This window comes from Arachis stenosperma, chromosome 5, assembly GCF_014773155.1.
Source record: "Arachis stenosperma cultivar V10309 chromosome 5, arast.V10309.gnm1.PFL2, whole genome shotgun sequence".
NCBI classification, from domain to species: Eukaryota; Viridiplantae; Streptophyta; class Magnoliopsida; order Fabales; family Fabaceae; genus Arachis; species Arachis stenosperma.
The window spans coordinates 2,255,203-2,272,063 of NC_080381.1; the positions used below are offsets into that span (position 1 = coordinate 2,255,203).

At 40.9% G+C, this 16,861-nt stretch overlaps 1 protein-coding gene across 1 annotated transcript; it reads right to left on the reverse strand.

Annotated features, from left to right (window-relative positions):
- Positions 1 to 1,147: 1,147 nt before the first annotated feature.
- Positions 1,148 to 2,871, reverse strand: LOC130979700 (uncharacterized). Its single transcript, XM_057903223.1, has 3 exons — positions 2,259 to 2,871; positions 1,609 to 2,178; positions 1,148 to 1,494 (listed from the first exon to the last, which is right to left on the reverse strand). Exons 1-3 carry the CDS (start codon positions 2,869 to 2,871, stop codon positions 1,148 to 1,150), a joined length of 1,530 nt encoding a protein of 509 aa, XP_057759206.1.
- Between the last annotated feature and the right edge of the window lie 13,990 nt (positions 2,872 to 16,861).

Below are 16,861 nucleotides of genomic sequence, written 5' to 3' on the forward strand. Positions count from 1 at the left end.
TGACCTACGGACGGAGCGAAATCCACCTGATAGGTATACTCCATCGCGGTTCAGTCTGGGCATTATGGGTAAGGGACTGAGGTACTTTGGTGGAAAGAAGTGAGCTTCGGTTTAGGTTATCTAGATTTTATTTTCAGTTAAGTTAATGTAATTCGTGTTTAATGTTTGCTTTGGTAACTTATGTAACCTGTAGTTCCCTTTTTTGTATATTAACTTAAGAAAATCAGTTAATGACAATATTAAGCAGACATTTAGATATCAATGGATAGACTTCATTTGAAAAATACAAATAAAAAAGTACAAACACGAATGATAATAAAAGCACTAACTGACGAAATGCAAATTAAAAAGTACAAACATGAGTAAACTAAACTATGAACCAGCACCACTCGGTCCAGCACGCTGCGGACACCTATTCCGACTATGACCCTGAGCCCCACAGAGACGGCATATCCGAGGACCACGCATGTCACGTGAGTCCATTTCATTCAGGTATCGGGTCAGTTTGGGCCTGCCTTTAGACGTTCGCCTCAGTGCGGGATTAGCGACCAATGTGGGTCCCTCATAAGCAAGCCATGTCTCAGGATCTCCTAAGGGTGTGAACTCAAACCTATAAACCTTACGAACTTCCGTCATCTTGTACACATCATGCACATACAACTGCCAATCAAGACGCTGGTTAGCACAGCAAGCAATAACATGGCGACATGGTATTCGTTCAACCTGAAAGTGCCCACAGTCACGTCCGTCGCGCCAGATCAACAACTAACACCTTTCCAGTAGTCATTTCGCGCACCTCAAACACCTCATTTCTTCTATCAAAGCGGTGCACAACTATGTTCTCAGCCTGTTGCATACTTGCTTCTATCCGCTGTTGCGCAAATGCGGAGTACGTAAATCCAGCACGCTTGCGTTCGTAAGACTCCGCACTCTTCCGCGTAAAGAGTTCATTTAACCTATAATATGTTGCTCGGACCAGCGCCAACACAGGTAGATTACGGGCACCCTTCAACACTGAGTTAATACACTCCACAAGGTTTGTTGTCATATGGCCCCATCGATGTCCCTCGTCGAATGCCAATACCCAATGTCTGAGTCCGATGGCATCGCACCACCTGGCATAGCCTCGCCTCGCTCTTCCAACCTCTTAGTTGATATTGTACTCCTCCACCGTTCTTGAATACCCTATATTGACAACAAGCTTCTGCAAGTGAGGGACTTTGAATGCCCTTAAGAAGTTACTGCCGATGTGTCTTATACAAAACATCCACCATGCTCTTGGAGGTTGCCAGTCACCACCGGAACGATTAACTGCTGCCCGTATTGACTCATGCCGGTCTGAGATCATACCCACACCGTCTTTTCTAACAACATACGTTCGCAGATTCCTGAGGAAGAAGTGCCACGCATCAGCTGTCTCACCTTCCACCAAGGCAAAGGCGATAGGCACAATGTTCTGGTTCCCATCTTGTGCAACAGCGACTAGAAGTGTACCTTTTTATTTTTCGTATAGGTGTGTGCCGTCAACCTGAACCAGGGGCTTGCAATGCCTGAATGCCCTAATGCATGGATTGAAACTCCAAAATACACGATGAAGTATTTTTACACCTTGTGCCTCCTCGTTCCCGTTGTAGAGTGGTCGTGTTTCTATTTGGACAACTGAACCAGGAATCTTCTGCACCATGACCGAGAGCCACCACGGCAATGCTTGGTAAGATTCCTCCCAATCACCGAAAACGATGGCAACTGACTTCTGCTTTGCCAACCAAGCCTTTCGATAACTGATGGTATAGTTGAACCTTGACTGGACTTCCGCAATTATAGATTTCACCTTGATGGACGGGTCCGTCTCGACCAACGGCCTTATAGCCTCAGCAACTGTATCTGAGTCCAACTTGGAATGATCTTGTGAAATCATTCCGATGGTGCACGTGTGCCTACCGTTGTATCTGCGTATCTCCCAACAACCTTTTCTCCGTATCAAGCTGGCTCGGATAAGCCAGTCACATCCACGCCCGTACATCTTGCATTTTGCATAGAACGTCTGTGGCTCAGACTCAAACACATCATAGTCAACTCCTCTAGATATAGTGAAACTTCTAATTGCTGCAACGACCGACTTTCTAGAGCTGTATTCCATTCCAATTCGGAACTCTCCGTCCTCAAGATCAGCAATACCTACAGAAAGCCGAAATCATCGTTTATTGCACACTCCAAGGTATAAAGTAACAAAAACTTCTTATTTAGTCAACACGTACCTCTGTTTGCATATTCCGGAAACTCGGGGGCATGCATGGCGTCGAGATCCAACTCACACATAAAAGGTGGAACGCCCATCGGTTGACTGCTCGAGGGACGAACCACTACATTCTCCACTGCTGCCTCAACTCCCACATCACCATCCTCATCTTCATCGCCGACTTCATAAGTGGCTTCGAAGTCCTCTTCGCTGTCACTATTCATACTTTCGTACACTGCAGCTATATCATCATTTACATCTATATCATTTTGGACCGCTACTGCCTCCTCAGCTTCAAACTCAACGTACAACTCAATCTGTGGGTGTCTCATATAAGTCTGCTGGTGAATTTGAAACATATTCTGCATACTCGCTTCATCCGTGATCGGAATGGTATCAAACTGTATTAGGCCACCAAAAACCACAACCGGATTTCGGTACAGAATTCTGCTCACTCTCATTAACGTACCATTCTCCATGCCTTGACATAGGCCGTTCTGCAGCTCCATTAACGTCATCGTGCATGGAACCACAAACGAAAACGAATTTTGTGACACAAACCTCACTCCCTCATGAGTATTACGTATTATCTCACCATTACGATACACCACCAAATTTGCGGTGTCCTCCATTACACCAACTACAGCATCAAAGAATCCTCACAACACACTCAACTCTCACTCACTCAGTATGGAAAACACTATCGAGCTCTACCTTATATAGAGCGGCGAACTTACCACGCCCCCCACGTGGTTCACACTTGGACCAATCACGTTTCGCCACGTCAGCACGCCACTGGCGTGCTGATGCAGCACGCCCCCCACGTGGTGCAGCAACGGGCCAATCAGATATCGCCACGTCAGCACGCCCCCTGCGTGCTGACTAAGCACGCCCCCTGCGTGCTGCCTAGGTGGCTCAACCACAGCTTGCCACCTAGCTTCCACGCCCCCCACGTGATGTATGCACCACGCCCCCTGCGTGCTGTGCATGTCATCTGCCAACGTCCATCTCTGTGTAATACACACAGTTGCTCCATATTTTCTCAAATCACCAACATGTTTTCCATATTTAAATTAATCAGCCTTAGGTTGTATGATATGGCATTTACTTGAAATTGTTTATCGTTAGTCATTAAAACAACGTTGCAGTTAGATAATAACTATTTGATTGGAATATCATTTTAATGATTATGTATGTGTTAAATAGTCTCAATCAAATGGTTATCATTCGCATAGAATAGATGAAGACTAGGTCATATAAAGTATTTTTCGTCATCTTTTACTGACAATTTTTACAGAAGGACTTAGGAGTCTAATAAAAAAGAAGGATAAAAACCGAATTGTCATTTTTGAATTATGAGTTGTCTAAATTGAAAATAGAAAAGGGGTTTTAGTTATTTTTATTTTAGACAATTTTTTTTATTGGGTGCAATGGAAAAGTATAGGGTACCAACATATTATCCGCCAACTTCTGCCAACTCTTATTTATATTTGTGTTTTATGAAAATGTGTTCGTAGATGTGTCTAATAATTAATATATTTTAAATACATATATAAAGAGACACATCCAGAAAATATATCTATAAAGACACTTTTATTAAACACAGTTATAAAAAAGACATTTTTATTAGACACATCCACGAACACACTTCCATAAAACACAATTATAAATAAGAGTTGGCAGAAGTTGGTAGATATACTGTTGGTAACGTAACGGAACCGCGGTGCAATCTATAAAGTACGTACTTATATAGAAGGAAGCTGATTGAGTAACTTGGTTGGCCGTACCCTGCTTTCAAGACATGCACTTTGGCCAAAAACTCTTATGATTTGTTCATTTCATTTATTTATTTTTATGACTACAAAATTTTCTCTCCTTGGCTAAAAACATTATTGCTTCTTCCATCGTTAGTTACTTTCTTTTATCTTCTCAACATCAATAATGATGTGAATGCGACTCATCAAACTGAAAGGAATGTATTTTACTATTTTTGTGTCTCCCTTTTTTCACTACTCTCTCCGATTTGATATCATATGAGTTTCTTTTACTTCAAGAAAACAATTATAGTGATGTTGATATTTTGCTCCAAATTAAATCAATCACTACTTTTGTAATTAGCAAGGTTAGGACATTATTAACAATAATGTTTAATTATTTGCTCACTTTGGTTCAAATTTCGTTGGATTATTTCATACTTCAAGATATATATACTACTTATTATTATATCAATTAATTATTTTTTAAATTAACAAAATATTTAATAAACATAAATATACAGATTTTTATATTGGATTGTAAGTGTAATTAATATTTAGTATTTTCTTATATTGCAGTTATATAATTATCTAATTATACATCTGTAAGTAGTTAAAATACACTTTTATATACTCACATTTTTTTTCACTGAAAATACGTCTATAAGTTAATATAATAATATAACAATATATATTTATAAGAAAGCTAATTACTCTAATAAACGTATCAAAAAAATTTTCGTTAATTTAACTTTGAAAATGTTTTTTTATAGCAAGTATAATAGCCACTAGATATAGGTTTTCGGCATGTTCATCCTAAATTGGTCAACAACTACATATAGTTAGGTATAATATAGTACTATGTGGTCTAAATTATCTAAATTAAAATCTTATTCTTGAAAGATATAAAACTTGTAATATAAACATATTACATATATACTTTATATATTTAATGTTAATTTCGTAGACCTAATTTCAGTAAATTAATAAACTTAAGGAAACCTAATTCGTACTTCATGCTTGCCATGATGACGACCACTGTAATCTAGTATACATTTTTTATAAATAATTTTTTTTAAATAATTCATTAAAATTGTTTTTATGATATATATAATAATTTTTAAAAATTATAACAGTTACTTTGATAAGTTGAAATAAAAATAATTTTTTATAAATTTAAACTACAACATATAACGTTAGTAAAATAAAATTTTCATACGTTATTTCTTCAATATATACAATGCTTTTGCTGCATATACCTGGTGCTTGAAAATCAAATTAAAATGGGGATTTGAAATTAACCATATATAAATAAATAAATATAATTATACATCAAAAGGAAAAGTTGCATTAGATCTATTCTACGCAAGTAGTGTGCCCACAAAAGTTGACAAAATTGATAAGTCTCAATAATTCAATTCACTGCCGACACAAAATTGAATATTGGATATTGGATGAAATAAACCTAAACTTATATATTTGCTATATAGAGAAATTTCATGATATATAAACTCTATATGCATATGATTTTATTTGAATTTAATTTTCAAGTACTATCAATATAAAGAATTTTAGATATAAATAATTAATTATTATTATTATTACATCATAAATAAAAGTAATTAAATTTTAAATTTATTATTTAAAAATATATAAATATATAAATTTAATTAAATAATTATATAAAATTATTTATACTGTTATTAAGGTAGGTATCAAAATTAAATTATTATTTTATTTTATTTTTCTCTTTACATGTGGCACATAATATATGTATAGAATTGTGTATTTGAATGATATTCAAAAGATATAATTTTGATAATTAATTATTAGTAAAATACTTTTTATTTGTTATAGTATATTATTATTGAAATTAAAATATTTGTGCATTATTAAAAAAAATGTTAATTAAAATATACTTACTTTAAAATGTGTTCACAGTAATTACTAATAAAAGTAAATCACATATAAATGGAAAGTAAAAAAGAATTCGCAAAGATCAATGGTGGGTAGATTCAATATCAGCACTACTAATTAATTAAGTACTAGTAAGTATTAATGAATATGAAAAATTGAGAACCCTAAGCCACGTTCTCATATGAATTTTAATATTCCATGTCCCTGACGGTGCTGCCTCATCATGTCTCCTTTCTCAATTTGATTTATTTTTACTATCAATTAATCATTAATGCACTGAAATTCATGAACATAACTCTATTTTAATAATTATTTCTTCTTGGGATTCTGTGAAACTAGGCAACTCTTTTCATTCTTTTCTTATTTTACTTTTGTGCGCTTTAATTTATTTGTGGGTTTAGTCCCTCAAAACATACTCACATTTTATTTTGTTGTTTTTCAAATTCTATATATATATATATAGGGTGGCGAAAACTCCAGAGTCAATTTTATGTAAAAAAAATATTTGTTTTAGTTAAATTAGTTAAATTATTTAACTTTTTTCATCTATTAACTTTATATAAAATTGACTGCATCTGAATTTTCATCGTCACGATATATCTCTATATACATTATACAGTGAATTAGTGCTAATTAACTGATGTAAAATTTTACATAGTGCTTATTATTATTAGTGTTTGTCATAATATATAATAACTATTAACGCGTGATAGAAAATTTATAAGAAAAGAAAAAAGAAGAAATAGATTGCATGTGATGTGAGGCCATGTTTGTTGTCCAAATTAGGAGGACACATGCTAATTAATTATGTAAAGAAATTAAACGCGTTGAGGAAAGGCTAAACAAAACCCAAGGAAATTATTAGCTCCTTTGTTTGTTATTATCTCTTGGTATAAAGTTTAAAAGTAATTTAGTAAATAATTTTTATTGGAGCATACATAAAGCAAGCATTTTTTAAATAAATAAAAAATATTTTATTTACTGAAATAAATAATTTTTAAAATAATTACAAAAATATATAATATATCTTATTTTATTTACCGTGTAAACGAGATATATCACTTATTTTATTTATATACACGTATTATTTTATCTGTCTTATCTCATTTATAATATAAACGAAATATATATAAACTTATTTCTTTTACGTTATAAATGAGATAAAATATGCTACATATTTTCATAATTTTTTTAAAAATTATTTATTTTAATAAATAAAATATATATATATATATATACTACTCCATGCTATGTTCTCTTTCCCTTGAAAATCCTAATACCGCGTGAAAGATACAGCTACATATAATTAATTAATTAATTAATTAATCCATTGCCAAATGGAAAGCTACTTGACAAGAAATAAAAAACTACTTGCATGATTTCATCTCAATAAGCAGATAAAAAAACCCATAGTCTTAGTAAACTCGATGAACAAAAGTTGTCATATTTTTGTCCATTTTCATAAAAGCTTTATTTAATTTAATAAATATATAACTTGTTCATATCCTGGCCCAATGCAAAGGCCCAGGTCCAACTAAAAGGCCTAATCTAAAGGATTAGAACCTTGCTAAGTACCGACCTTCACATAAGAAGTCGGTGCCAACCACGACTTGGTCTGAAGAGGTCGGATGTGAGATTAGCTGGCAGATAAACACTCATTCAAATGAGTAACCGCCCCTAAAATCTCTCTAACCGCCTCATAAAGCCATATCTTAACCTTCCCAAGATAATAGGGACGGTTACCACCCTAAAGATACGGCACTACACCAACGGTGGTTATTGACTCACCATTATAAATACACTGACACCCCTCAAGTATCTCTAAGTCCAATACTCTCTAAGACCTGCTTACACCCTTGCTAACTTAGGCATCGGAGTGTCCTTGCAGGTACCACCCCCCATTCACACGCGAGCACAAGTCGAACGGAGCCTCCCGAGTTGCGGACCTACCCGGAGTTCTCCTCCTTTGTACACTTGGGCCGCCGAACGCCATCTATTGGATTAACCTCCGGTTACCTACCGTAACATTGGCGCCGTTGCCGGGGACCCGAGAGATCGTCCATCAATGGCGGATAGATACCACGAAGAAGTCCGTGCGGAAACAGATTCCGAAGAAGAGAATCTGAACGCAGGCAATAACAATGAAGACCTGGCCCGGCACCAGGAAGATAATGACCAACACAGAGAGGGTACCTCCGGAGTAAAGAATCCGAAGGTAAATTCCTCAGATGGACGTGAATCAGAAAAAGGCGGACCAGCTCACGTAGATGAGCTAATGGGACTGGTCCATAGCCGCCTGGAACAATTGGAACAAGAGCGGGAGAGACAAAAGGAAACCGAAAGGTACCTCAAAGAGGAGATGGAACGGCGAAAAGAGTTAGAAAGAAAACTCTTGCAGCTAGAATCCTCCCTCAAGAACTCCCGCGATGAAGGAGAAGATCAACTCCCAGGCGGAGAAGATCCTTTCAGCGAGGACATAATGAGGGCAAAAGTTCCAAGGAACTTCAAAAGCCCTGATATGGACCTCTATGATGGAACTACGGATCCAAAGCATCATCTTAGCAACTTCAAAAGTCGGATGTATCTAGCTGATGCCTCCGACGCTACGAGATGCAAGGCTTTTCCGACCACTTTATCGAAAGCAGCGATGAAGTGGTTCGATAGCCTTCCCCCGAGATCCATCACTAGCTTCGAAGACCTCTCAAGGAAGTTTTTGATGAGGTTCTCAATCCAAAAAGACAAGGTAAAACATGCACCGAGCCTCCTGGGAATAAAACAGGAGGTCGGAGAGTCTTTACGAGCCTATATGGAAAGATTCAACAAGGCATGTTTAGAGATCCAAGACCTGCCCACAGAGGCAGTAATAATGGGGTTAGTCAACGGACTTAGAGAAGGCCCCTTCTCATAGTCCATATCCAAAAGACACCCCGTTTCTCTAAGTGATGTACAAGAAAGGGCCGAGAAGTACATCAACATGGAAGAGAATGCAAAGCTAAGAGACCTGAGTTCGCGACCTGGACCCACTTCCTCCTCTAGGGAGAGAGAAAGGGAAGCCAAGAAGAAGGACGAGCTCGGTCTCGAGAGGCCCAGGAAGTACCACTCTTATACTCCTCTAAAGACTTCTATAGTGGACGTATACAGAGAGATTTGCAACACTGAAAGGCTGCCACCCCCAAGACCTATTAAAAATAAAAAAGGGGGAAGTCGCAGCGAGTATTGCGAGTACCATAAAATATATGGTCACTCCACCAACGACTGTTACGACCTCAAAAATGTGATAGAAAAGCTGGCTAGGGAAGGTCGGCTTGATAGATATCTCATGGAAAGGTCGGACACCCATGGAAAGAGAAAGCGAGATGATATGGACAGAAGAGATCCTCCACCACAGACCCCTGAGAGGCACATCCACATGATCTCAGGAGGATTTGCGGGAGGTGGAGTCACCAAATCTTCTCGCAAAAGACATCTGAAAAGAGTCTATCAGGTCGGGGATGAGACACCCGACCTCCCCACTATCTCATTCACGAAAGAAGATGGGCAAGGGATAATCCCCGGGCATGATGATCCCGTGGTGATAACTATGATCCTAGCCAACGCCCATCTCCACAGAACCCTAGTAGACCAAGGAAGCTCGGCGGACATCCTTTTCAAGCCCGCCTTCGACAAGCTAGGGTTAGATGAAAAAGAGTTGAGAGCTTACCCCGACACCCTATACGGGTTAGGGGATACGCCAATAAAGCCACTGGGATTTTTACCCCTTCACACCACCTTTGGAAAAGGGAAAAAATCAAGGACTCTGAGCATAGACTTTATAGTCATCGATGAAGGGTCAGCCTACAATGCCTTAATCGGCAGAACTACCCTTAATCGTCTTGGAGCAGTGGTATCAACTCCCCACCTCTGCATGAAATTCCCAACTCCAGGAGGAATAGCAACGGTGAGGGGAGATCAGAAATTGGCGAGGAAGTGCTATAACGAAAGCCTAAATCTGAGAGGAAAAGGCAAAGAAGTCCACACCATAGAGTTGGGTGGAGCAAGAACCAGAGAAGAGCTACGACCCCAGCCGGGAGGAAAAACCGAGGAGATACAAGTCGGAGAGAGAAAGGAAAAAAACACTTACATAGGAGCCAACCTAGGGGAAACCCTGAAACAAAGGTTGGGTGAACTCCTAAGAGCTAATTCCGACCTCTTCGCCTGGAAGGCGTCCGACATGCCCGGGATCGATCCCGAGCTCATGTCCCATAGGCTCTCGGTTTACCCAGGGTCCCTACCTATACAGCAAAGAAGACATAAGCTCGGCCCAGAACGAGCCTCAATAGTAGAAGAACAAGTACAGGCGCTCCTGGAAGCCGGCTTTATTAGAGAGGTCAAATATCCAACATGGCTAGCCAATGTAGTGCTAGTCAGAAAACAAAATGGTAAATGGAGAATGTGCGTCGACTATACCAACTTGAATAAGGCATGTCCTAAGGACCCTTATCCCCTACCGAGTATAGATACCCTGGTGGACTCCAGCTCAGGGTATCAATACCTATCATTTATGGACGCCTACTCGGGATACAACCAAATCCCGATGCATGAACCCGACCAGGAGAAAACATCGTTCATCACACCAAAAGCCAACTATTGTTACGTGGTCATGCCATTCGGACTAAAGAATGCAGGAGCCACGTATCAAAGGCTGATGAACAAAGTGTTTTCCCCCCATCTAGGGAGCCTAATGGAGGTATACGTCGACGACATGTTAGTAAAAACCAAGCAAGAAGTCGACCTCTTAACCGACCTCTCACAAGTCTTCAACACTATAAGGTTGCACGGGATGAGACTAAATCCCGCAAAATGCGCCTTCGCAGTAGAAGCGGGGAAATTTCTAGGCTTCATGCTAACGCAAAGAGGGATTGAGGCCAATCCCGAGAAATGCAGAGCCATCCTAGAAATGAAAAGCCCGACTTGTTTAAGAGAGGTTCAACAGCTTAATGGCCGGCTTGCAGCCCTCTCCAGGTTTTTGGCAGGATCGGCACTAAAGTCCCTTCCATTATTTTCCCTATTAAGGAAGGGATGCCAGTTTGAATGGACTTCGGAATGTGAGGAGGCGTTCCAAGAGTTCAAAAACTTCTTAAGCCAACCTCCCATATTAACCCGACCAATACCGGGAAAAGACCTCGTCATATACCTATCCGTCGCAAACAGGGCTGTCTCATCAGCCCTGATAAGAGAAGACGAGGTCAGGCAACACCCGATCTATTTCACCAATAAGGTTCTACAAGGTCCTGAGCTAAGGTACCACAAACTAGAGAAGTTTGCTTACTCCTTAGTGATAGCCTCACGAAGGCTACGACCTTACTTCCAGGCTCACACAATAAGAGTCCGTACGAACCAACCCATGAAGCAAATCCTCCAAAAAACGGATGTTGCAGGGAGAATGGTTCAATGGACGATAGAGCTCTCCGAGTTCGACTTGAGATATGAAACTCGGACAGCAATTAAGGCCCAATGCCTCGCCGACTTCATTGCGGAATATGCAGGTGAACAAGAGGAAAAACCGACTACATGGGAACTCTATGTAGACGGATCCTCCAACGAGACAGGAAGCGGCGCAGGCATAATATTGGTAGATGGAAAAGGAACCCAGATAGAGGTCTCCTTAAAATTTGAATTTCCGGCTTCAAACAATCAGGCAGAATATGAGGCTTTGATTGCCGGATTAAAGTTAGCAGAAGAAGTTGGCGCTACAAAGGTGATGATCTACAGCGACTCACAAGTGGTAACCTCCCAAATAAGTGGAGAATATCAGGCGAAGGACCCCAATATGAAGAAATACTTGGAAAAAACCTTGGAACACCTTGGGCACTTTGCGGAAACCGAGGTTAAGCACATAACTCGGGATTTAAATAGCAGAGCTGACGCCCTGTCCAAGTTAGCAAGTACCAAACCCGGAGGGAACAACAGAAGCCTGATTCAAGAAACCCTCCAAGAGCCCTCGGTATCAAAAACAGAAGAGGAACAAGAGGTACTTGAGGTAGCCGGCCTAGACCTCGGATGGATGAGCCCCTTAGTCGAATACCTGAAATTCGACATCCTCCCCAAAGAGGAGAAAGAAGCTAAAAAGATCCGAAGGGAAGCACAACATTATACTTTGGTGAGAAATGTCCTTTACAGAAGAGGGATATCAACACCATTGCTAAAGTGCGTGCCAACCTCAAGAACCACCGAGGTATTGGAAGAGGTACATAGTGGAATCTGCGGAAATCATCTCGGAGCAAGGTCATTAGCCAGGAAAGTAATCCGAGCCGGATTCTACTGGCCAACCTTGCAGAAAGATGCCACAGAATTTGTGAAGAAATGCCAACCATGTCAGATGCACGCAAATTTCCACGTAGCTCCACCTGAAGAGCTCATTAGTATCACTTCTCCCTGGCCTTTTGCAAAATGGGGAATGGGATTTGTTAGGTCCTTTTTCCCAAGCACCAGGACAAGTCAAATACTTGATCGTGGGAATAGATTACTTCACAAAGTGGATAGAAGCAGAACCATTAGCCACTATCACCGCTCAAAGAAGTCGCAGGTTCCTCTACAAAAACATTATCACAAGGTATGGAATACCTTATTCCATCACCACAGACAATGGAACCCAATTCACCGACGCCACTTTCAGAAACCTAGTAGCCAGTCTGAAAATCAAGCACCAGTTCACCTCGGTAGAACACCCACAAGCCAACGGGCAAGCCGAGGCAGCTAACAAAGTCATACTGGCCGGATTAAAGAAAAGACTACAGGAAGCAAAGGGAGCATGGGTTGAAGAGCTCCCTCAGGTATTATGGGCTTATAGGACAACCCCCCAATCCGCCACAGGAGAAACACCCTTCCGACTAGTTTACGGCGTAGAAGCCATGATTCCCATAGAAATCAGTGAGCAAAGCCCAAGGGTAATTCTTCATGATGAGGTCGGAAATGTACAAGGGCACAAAGAGGAGCTCGACTTGCTCCCCGAAGTCCGAGAAAATGCCCAGATAAGAGAAGCGGCACTAAAGCAAAGGATGACTACCAGATACAACAAGAAAGTCATTCGAAGAACATTTGCCTTAGATGACTTGGTCCTAATCAGAAACGACATTGGAGTCAACAAATCAGGTGATGGAAAGCTCGCCGCAAATTGGAAAGGGCCATACAAAATCAAGGAAGTGTTAGGGAAAGGTTATTATAAAATAACCGACTTGGATGGCACTGAGCTACCAAGGTCGTGGCATGCTTGTAATATGAAAAGGTACTACAGTTAGAAGCGAACTCTACTCCCTGATGTACTCTTTTCCCAACTTCATGATTTTTTCCCAAAAAGGGTTTTTCTGGAGAAGGGTTTTTAACGAGGCATCATAGTGGAGGCTAAGGGAAAACACGCTGTCAAAGACCCTTAGTAGCAAAAAGGTACCTTCCCAATTAATAAAGATCTTTTTCATTACTATGTCTCTATTAAATATCCTCCTTTATTTTTATAAGTTTTTCTACGAAACGCGCCGACTTAAGCTCGACAAAACGTGAAAATCCCATGAACCGACCTAACATGGTCGTCAGGATGAAACGACGAGGTACAAGTCGGTGTAAAGAGGTTATATGAGTTGATCGTACTAAACTCGGGAACAGTCCGACTCATAAGTCAGAGACAAGAACCCGAGTAGAAAAGCTCGGATATATTCCGAGTAAACGAAAAACGCATCGCAAAAATAACCTAAGTCATAAAAACTCACTAAAGCAAAAGTTGAGTATAAAGGATAACAAAAGAGATATCAAAACCTGGAAAAAGTTCAAAGGTTGCATACAAACCTTTGAACGAAAAGGGCTTGGGAAAACAATACAAGCTAACAAAAGGTTTTTTCAGAAAAGATCAAACATATCCAAAACAGAAAAGCATGTTCACGCACAAGGTAACTTAAACCCTTATCCAAAAAAGGGCATTTATTTTTAAAAAACCCTTATCCAAAAAAGGGTACGGATTTTTGTTTACGGCCTTAAAAGGCCAGAAAGAGAAATTGTCCACAAGCACCAACAGATAAATAAAGTTTAAAAAAGGGGGGACCCACAGGCCGGGCCCCCATATAGCCACAAAATAAAAGTCATTTTTTCATCGGAGTAGAGGAGTCACCACCACCAGGAGAAGCACCACCAGGACCGGGAGGAGGAGCCAACGAGGAAGTCGGGGTAAGGATCGAAGAACTCGGAGCATCTTGGGGACGAAGAGGAGACTCAATAATCCTCTGTCCCCGAGTCTTTAGGTCTGACTCGAAAACGACCTCGGGAACAGGAGGATCAACAATGGCGCCATCAATAACTACCTTGTCGGGATGTAAAGGAGAAAGGTCCAAGTCGGGAGCGATAACTCTGACTTGTTCCAAGAAAATTCTCCAAGACTCCTCGGCACCGTCGGCAATAGAGTCCTCCAACTCGGCATACGCATTCCGAGAGTTCAGCAAGTCCTTCCTCACGGCAACAATATCTTGAAATAAGCTATGGTAGCTGTCTTGTGCCGTCTTCCTCAAATTGGCTTCTAAAGTGCATTGAGCCCGCAGTTTACCTACCTCCTCCCTAAGGTGATCCTTCTCCTTCCTCAATTTATCTTTCTCCTCCTTCAACTCCTTCTCATGCTTCTCATAAAGAAGAAGCCTCCCCTCCAGCTCCTCAACCTTTGAGGTTGCCCCCAAGGAGCTGAGGGGAGTCTTCTCGAAAATGTCCAAAAGTTTGCCACAAACACCCGCCGTCCTAAAACTCTCCTCGGCCATGGTGGTAAGGTGGTTTCGAACAGAAACATCATCCATATGAATAAAAGGATAGATGTTCTTTCGGACGAATGCGAGAGCATCCGCCTTAACCCCACCATCCAAAGAAGAAGAGCCAGACTCTAAAGCCTTGCGCTTCTTCTTCTCGGACTCGGAGAGAATTTGGGCAGAAGGGGGTGGTCGGGGCAAACTCGAGGAAGAAAGGACAATGGGTTGAGAAGGAGTGCCAATGTTCTTAGGAGGAGGAGGAGGTGGAGGAGGAGGAGAGGTGACCGCCCCGGACCTAGCCCGGGACTTCGCCTTGGCCTCCCGGACCCTTTGATAGGCCTCCTGAGCATTCTTTTTTGCCATATCTACAAAAGAAACAATCAAGTTACAAGTCGGTAAAATGTGAAGTCAGCGGAAACAACTTGGAAAAAGAAATGCATGCACTACCTATGCAAGATTGAACAAAAGTCGGTGTCCCCTGAAGAATTTTTCTGGTATCCAAATATGGGGACCTCCCCCACGCTTCTCGGAAAAACCCTACAATGGCCGCCTCCACCTCATCCAGGTCATCGGGACCATATTTTTCACAACAGGAGGGCGGCGACCAATAAAGGGGGAAGCGGGGGGAGGAATGCTCATCCAGAAAAAAGGGATGGTGACCCTCTACGGCTTGAAGTTTGAAAAAGAAGTTTTTGAAGTCGTGGAAAGATTCGTCAAAAAGGGTGAAAATCCTCCGACCTTGAATAGCTCGGAAGGATACCCATTGCTGTTTATTGTTGAGCCCACTAAAGGGCTTGGTCATATGGAAGAGAAAGAAGAAAATCTTTAGAGAAGTCGGAAAGTCCAGAGCATGGCTTATGAACTGATAAATCTTCAAAAAACCCCAAGAATTGGGGTGAAGTTGAGTAGGGGCAACATTACAATGATGCAAAACAGATGTCTCGAAATCTGAGAAAGGAAGAAAAACACCCAAACGGGTGATCATGCACTCATACATAAAGAAAAAATGAGGGGCCTCCTCATTTTCTCTCCCAAAACAGACCCGGTCTTCAGGACCCGGGATTATTAGTTCATATTTGGGCTCATCCTCCTCCGAAGTACAGAGCCTGTGATGAGTACGAAGATGAGTGATGAACTCAGCGTCAACCAACGGTTCCTCCCCAAGGACTGTAACATCTACCCATTGAGAAAGAACGTCTACGGAAGCCATTTTTTATATAAAGAAAAGTGGCAGAAACCTACAAAAGGGAAAAAAGAAAAGGAAAAATCAAAAAACGCGGCCTCTAAGGAGAAAGATTCGAAACTAGAATATACAGGTCAACCTATCTACTCGCAAAACAAAACATGCAAACATAAGGCATGACATGGAAAAAGCAAAACTAACCTTTATCCGAAAATGAGGGTTGGAGAAGAACAGAAATCTTTTGAACGCAAGATGCAGCACGAACAGGATAAGGAGAAGTTTGAAAGATCGCAGAAACGGAAAATGGAAAGAGAGGGAAAGCATTTATAAATAGGCTAAGGGGCATAATGGTCATTAACGAGGCAGTCATTAATGAGACTGCACCGTTACCAAAGTCCTCAATCCCTAAATGATCCCTCAACGGACACGACGCTTGAATTGACGTAACTGTCAGAAACAAAAGGTCGCGAAAATCACGTCGGTTTCAAAACCCGTGAAAGTCGGCTACGAACCCGAGTTAAATACTTGAACCCAAGCCTTGAAAGGATCTTGGGCTCAAGTAGGGGCACTGTTCATACCCTGGCCCAATGCAAAGACCCAGGTCCAACTAAAAGGCCTAATCTAAAGGATTAGAACCTTGCTAAGTACCGACCTTCACATAAGAAGTCGGTGCCAACCACGACTTGGTCTGAAGAGGTCGGATGTGAGATTAGCTGGCAGATAAACACTCATTCAAATGAGTAACCGCCCCTAAAATCTCTCTAACCGCCTCATAAAGCCATATCTTAACCTTCCCAAGATAATAGGGACGGTTACCACCCTAAAGATACGGCACTACACCAACGGTGGTTATTGGCTCACCATTATAAATACACTGACACCCCTCAGGTATCTCTAAGTCCAATACTCTCTAAGACCTGCTTACACCCTTGCTAACTTAGGCATCGGAGTGTCCTTGCAGGTACCACCCCCCATTCACACGCGAGCACAAGTCGGACGGAGCCTCCCGAGT